Genomic DNA, 6,000 nt, shown 5'->3' with positions numbered 1-6,000 from the left:
ATGAAGGGTAATGAGTTACAGCATTCACAGGTACACAGCGCTCACATATATCACAGCTCCAGCCGCTCTGTATGATTCGTGACATATTATAGCGCAATGCTCTCACTCTCAAATCTCAAAACCACTATAGCTCTACTTGATGTGTGTGTGTGTGAGACACCCCATCCTCGGGTTTTGCCTCTGCTCTCTTTCGGGGCCCCGCAAAAAGTCATTAGTCTGTCCAAGCGAGGGGCAGAATAACTGATTGGTCAGTGAGTGAAGGAAAGTGAGAGGGAAAGAGAGCGAAAGAGAGAAAGAGACCCTACCGAGGGAGCGAAGCTGCTCCCCGCATCACCATCACCAGGCAGCCGCAGCTAATAAATTGGACTGTTCCATGCTAATGAATGGAGTCCAGAGATGAGCAAGAGGAAATGAAGGGAGCAGGGGGATGTCAAACTACATGAACGATGAAGTAGCTTATATCAGGGGCTATATTACAGAGGCCTATTAGTTCTCCTGTCTCTGCTGGCGATAGGCGTAATGAGGCAGTCTCTGAAGACCAAATGGAAGCCTTCTCTATCTCACGCTCCACGGATTAGAAGCGAGTTTATTGTAGAGTTGTACAGCGGCAGTGACCAGCAAACATCTCTTGTGCTCATACACAATAGTATAATGGCATGACTCATATTTTAAGGCCAGTGTAAGATTACAAAAATGAATTCATTCCACATTTGAGTTTGTCAAATAACATTCAGGACAACTATCTATTTTCTCATTCATGGTCCTTACTGGTGCTTTAAGCAGCAGATGATAACTACTGTACATTGGCAGCACTCTGAACAAAACGATTCTAGTTCTCTAAAGAGAATGTGCAGTCGCAGTCTTTTGCTGTTGATGAGAGAAGACAAGTCAGTCTGAGCTGAATGCGGCTCACAGACTTCTTGGATCATTTACACAGATCAGGAAATGCATATGGACTCGCGGCTTATTTTCATCATTTCTGTTAATTGTAAAGAAAAATATGCGGCACTATCCAGTGCTTCATTAATTAGAATGTGCTTCATTAATTAGAATGTGGCTTAAGGACTATAGGCTGGTAAAATATGTAAAGCTAAAAAACAGTTGTCATGTGATTCATTTGTTTGTGAAAGACTAAAGATACATTAATGTTTCCATTGAAACAACCTTTTACTTTTTAGTATATATAACCAGTTTTATGCCGATAAAAGTTAAGGTATCTTGTTATTACCCTACAAATATATTTAAATATATTTATATCTTCTTCTCTGCATTACATTTCGACACCCTGCAGCAGAATCTTTTCTGACGTGCACTGTGGGTTATACAATCGGGGCAAAGTGATCATCAACAAAGTCCCTCATTAAAGATGATGTTTCTTTGTGAGTTGACGGAGAAGGTGAGGAAGAGGGCTGACCTTATTAACAAAGCCTGATAGGTTAACACAATGTCATGTCATCATTCAGATCACTTTCTCCCAGCTTCTTTTAGCTGTGACAGACGGGCCAGGTAATTACCACCTCCTGTCATGTCCTCCCCGCCCACATGAAGACCCTATAGCACAGAACGGTTCCAATTTAACCCATCAAATAGGAGTGTTGTTTTTTTTGTACTCTGCTAATTAGGTAAAGACATGTTTGATGTTGCAGCCTACAGCCTCTGCAGTTCTCCTCACTGGGAAGGAATCCAACAATTTTAGGTTCTGTGTTTGTTCACAATTTCTTCTTTGGGAAGAGAATATTTAAAATATCTTTACTAAAACCAATCTCAAGGTCAACCTCTCTGAAAAAAAGTAAAGTTGATCTTCCTCACTTTGAAGGAGATGTTACTGAGCCAAGGCAGCCATCCATACAGATGCAGGGAAGAACCACAGCAGCTGATGCAGGCATCTACCCTTTAGCTTTTCAAATCCAGAAGAGATTGATTTATTAGATGGAATGAGCCCTGTAAGCCTGTGCACCAGCCTCAACTCTGAGGCAATTAAGGTTATATGCCACCTCGATATGTTGGCATCCACAGATCGAAAAAGATGCCGGGTATGAGTGTATGTTCAGGAGTTTCCTCTAGAGAGAAACTAGAATGCAGCATGATTCATTTCTCTACACCACCAATTATTGCAGCTCTTGCCAACTAACATCTAATTCCCAAAACCCAGTCTCCAATATAATTGTGATGTCTGTGGTGTATCTGAAAAGGCCAAAGAAGACACTCTGACACATTTTAAAAGTATATCTTAATATAAACATTTTATTCAGTGCATTTTTGTGTATACAACAAATAATAAACAACTGGAAGTTATCAGACAGCCACAATGCCCGTCTGTATATGTTGTTTCATCAGATTTAGCCTGGTAGCTTGGAACACATGATCCAACATGGGTTAATACACATAGCCTACATCATGCAGCTCTAGACCAGAATTTCCCTGCCTTCTCCCATGCAACAGATAGGTTCACCTAATACAAACCACCTCCGGAGGAAACCAAGAAAAGAAAACCTCCCAGAAGTATGTACCAGAAAGAAGTTATGTAGCTGAAGGGAAGAGTACATAGCCCATAAAAAGGGTCCTTTTTGTACATAATTGTGTTTGTACATGCCCTGTGCAAGAAAGGGAAGATGTTCATTTTTGTTTTTAGTTTTTTTATCTTCATTTTTTCACTTTTACAAATATGACGTGTCCTATAAAATGTTAAGCCACCTAAAAGTCCACAGTATTCTTTTTTTTTAATATAGAAAATATTGTCACCACAATAAGTTACTCAAACACATAACAAGCATCCTGGGAAGGGGCTTGTTGCACCATATTCCTATGGTGGACTGTATCAGTCAAGAGAAGTCGACAAAAAAGGATGGCGGGGCGGGTTGAAGCATGACACAAGCACAGAGGGGGGGGAAAACAGATCACGAGGACAAAAGACGGAGACATCGTGAACACAGAGGTAACAGAGGGAATGGGGACACATTAATTGTTTCAGACCGTGGCCATTGAGCACATCAGCAAAAAGCACGACATCAAGCACGCTGCCAACTTTTAAGTGTTTAAAATCACTTCCTTTTTTTTTTACCATTGTTCCTTTTTGCCCCACAAAATCTTTGCTTTTCTTTCATTAAAAATGTACAATGAAAATAAAATTCCAGCTTTGCCTTTATTCTGACTCGGTTTTCAGTGGCTTAAAGGGACACTCTTACGTTCTGTCTTTGGTTTGCTGGAATTTCTTTCAATGATCAAACGGTGACAAAGAATTCAAATACTGAACAATGGTAAGGGGAGAGAACAACAGGGGACAAAAACAAAAACCAGTTGTCAAATAAAAAGCTCTCGGCTAATTCAGAAAATTAGCAAAAAAACAAGGTGCAGCTGTGGTGTCTCTGGAAAAAAAAAACTGCAAGAGAGCCACACTGCCCCTTTTATATTTCAGGTCAGCTGAACATAGGCTTCGTTTTCCCATGCTAGAGAGCTCAGTCTCGGAGCGTGTGCACTAGGATGCAGGAGAGCTACCGTCTGGCTGGCCACAGTCCCAGCAACTCCAGGCTGTGCCGCGCCAGGGAGTTTATAGGCTTTGTATTCACAGAAGCAGGGAAGAGACAGAGATCAGGGCTTGTACTGTACCACCGCAGCCTTTGTACACCAGCACCATTACTGGTTGCCCTGAATGCCTACACGTCTAACTTCCTGTCCCTGTCTGACAGATGCACGAGTGCTTGGTGTCTAAATGACCTAAGATAAGTTATTGTCCACGTGAGAAATCAAGACAAAACAACGTGAGATAAACATGAGCTAACTGGTATGCAATCATCACCAAAAGAGTGATCAAGATAATAAATGATCTCAAGGCCCAAAAAAAAAGTTTATTATTATTTTCAAAGTCCAGAATGGTTTATGTGCCTTTAAGTTTCATAAATATTGATACTATTTTTGAGACAGAAACAATGATTGACAGTTTTTTTATTAATATATAGATGGTGTGTGGGTCTTTGTGTGTTGTTTGTTGTAGCTAGTCCTGAACAGCTGATCGGTGAGAGAAGTCTGCTTGGAGTCACGCTCTGCTGGAGGTAAGGTTTCATGGTTCGGCCACAGGCCTGGATTCGGCGACCGGGCTACGTCGACTCGTTCTGGCTCACGGCTTTGCCCCCGTTGAGCACGGCCGAGGCGCTCCGACTCTTAGTGGGCGTGCCACTGCCAGAGCGGGAGAACTCTGTCAAGTCATGGAGGGATGGTTCTCTGTACATTGCCACTGTGGAAACAGAGAAGTGTGAATCAGACAGATGGAAATCGGGCAAACAATACTACTTTGCTACTTTGGTTATTAGAGAAGGTCCTGCCATGGTATAATTAAGTTCTACCTATAGTTCCCTTCAATCTGCTGAATCAAGAGATCCCAGCAGATCTACTTGGTGCTGAAGTAAAAAGAAAAAGTCCTACATTTTACAGCACGGCATTATAAATTCAGGAGTTGCTAGTGCTTTGCTGTGTATGCAGCACTGGTCCAATCTGCATCTCAGCAGTTGCTTTCAGAAGAAATATCAGTAATCTGAGGTTCAGAGTCTTTGGTTTCAGGATGTTTTCAACATCCTTCTGCCTAGAATGCTATTTGATGTTCCTTCCTCAGGGAATCTGGGGCTGAAACAGCAAACAGAGTCTTTCAGACACTTCACTTAGCCCAGCATTTTCTCCTGAGCTGCAACCCAGAGACCGTCCTCGTGTTTACACATCAATCAATGGCAGGGTGCATTGGGAGACTGCTGGTGATTGGTAACAGTCTTGTTAGTGAGAGTTTTGCAAAGGTTGGCGACTGATCCCAGGGTCAAGTTATCACCTCCACAACAACAACTACTATTCATTTTTATAAATAATCCCCAGCAACAACCAGCCATCTAGTCTTTTTTTCAAATTCCTCCACACTGGTCTCATTGTGCTGTCTGAGAAAGACACCACTTAACAGGATACATACTTTCCCTGAGCTCTTTGTGTCTTGCATCAAGACTTTCTGGAAGAATCGTAAGAGGATTTTCATGTTTTTTGTTTGACTGCCGTGAGCTGAACTTGCTCCGTCCAGAGGAAGACAGAACGAGAGGCTGTGGGTTCAGACTCACAGACTGGAACCAGAAGAGCAGTGAGTAATGGCTGCAGGCAATGCCACTGCCAATGCAGAGACAGCTTCTTAATTGGTGCCCTGTAACACCAGTGCCTCTGAATCTTTATGAGCTGCTGGAACAAATTCTCATTCTCATCCTCTCTCTCTTTGCCTCACAAAGTGCATTACAAACAACTTGTTTGCAACATCTGGAATTTGAATCACGTAGAAGTTTAAGGAAACAATTTGCAGCTCTGGCTCATTTAAAGTATGTGCAAAAGATGACTTACATCTTTGAGTGTTACAGCAAACACATCTATTTAATAACATTTTCTCTGTTGCAGTTGGACCTCAAATACTATATTTCTGCTTTTGGATAAAATGCATACAAGGAAGCTGAGGGCAAGGTTTTCTGCTATCTGTTAGAATGAATGTGTCATCAAGCGTATATCTATCCTTGTTATTCTCTTTCTCAGTTTGCTCTCAGCATAAAGTGAGGCAATTACTCTTTAGCTGTTGCTCTTAAGTGTGTTTGAGAACCCCTGGACTGCCTGTTAAATGAACGTGAAAAGCTATTATAGTGTTCTCGCAGGGCAGACGTGGATTCTTAATAAGATGCTGGCTGGAGGGGCTCCACCGAAGATGCAAGAAGGGGCAGCGTTACGTTCAAAATGAGAATTGAATTCACTAGTGAAATCGATGCTATGATAATATCTAAGTGAAGCCGCTCATACGGAGTATTACTGAGATAGTTACAGATGTATTAAATCTACAACCTCTACTGTCTTTGCTGTGAGGATGTATCTGGCAAGTCTTTTAATAGATGTTTTTATGGAATGTTATCCATTTAAAATAAAATAAAAAAACATCTTGTCAGAGGAGCATGTTTGCCAAAATTGAACCTTACCACAAAGTTATATAATACTGTA

At 41.5% G+C, this 6,000-nt stretch overlaps 1 protein-coding gene across 4 annotated transcripts in view; it reads right to left on the bottom strand.

Annotated features, from left to right (window-relative positions):
• Nucleotides 1-2,215: 2,215 nt before the first annotated feature.
• Nucleotides 2,216-6,000, bottom strand: part of fgf13a (fibroblast growth factor 13a) — a 92,407-nt gene continuing 88,622 nt past the window's right edge. For all 4 annotated transcript variants that reach the window (XM_035162305.2, XM_035162309.2, XM_035162306.1 and 1 more), the window contains one exon: nt 2,216-4,231. In XM_035162305.2, the coding sequence (XP_035018196.1) occupies nt 4,095-4,231 (137 nt within the window). In that variant the 3' untranslated portion in view covers nt 2,216-4,094. The remainder of the gene's footprint in view (nt 4,232-6,000) is intronic.

The sequence above is a fragment of the Hippoglossus stenolepis genome, chromosome 7 (assembly GCF_022539355.2).
Source record: "Hippoglossus stenolepis isolate QCI-W04-F060 chromosome 7, HSTE1.2, whole genome shotgun sequence".
Taxonomy (NCBI): domain Eukaryota; kingdom Metazoa; phylum Chordata; class Actinopteri; order Pleuronectiformes; family Pleuronectidae; genus Hippoglossus; species Hippoglossus stenolepis.
Note: the sequence above shows the minus strand (reverse complement) of the source record. Positions and strands in the feature narration are given on the sequence as shown.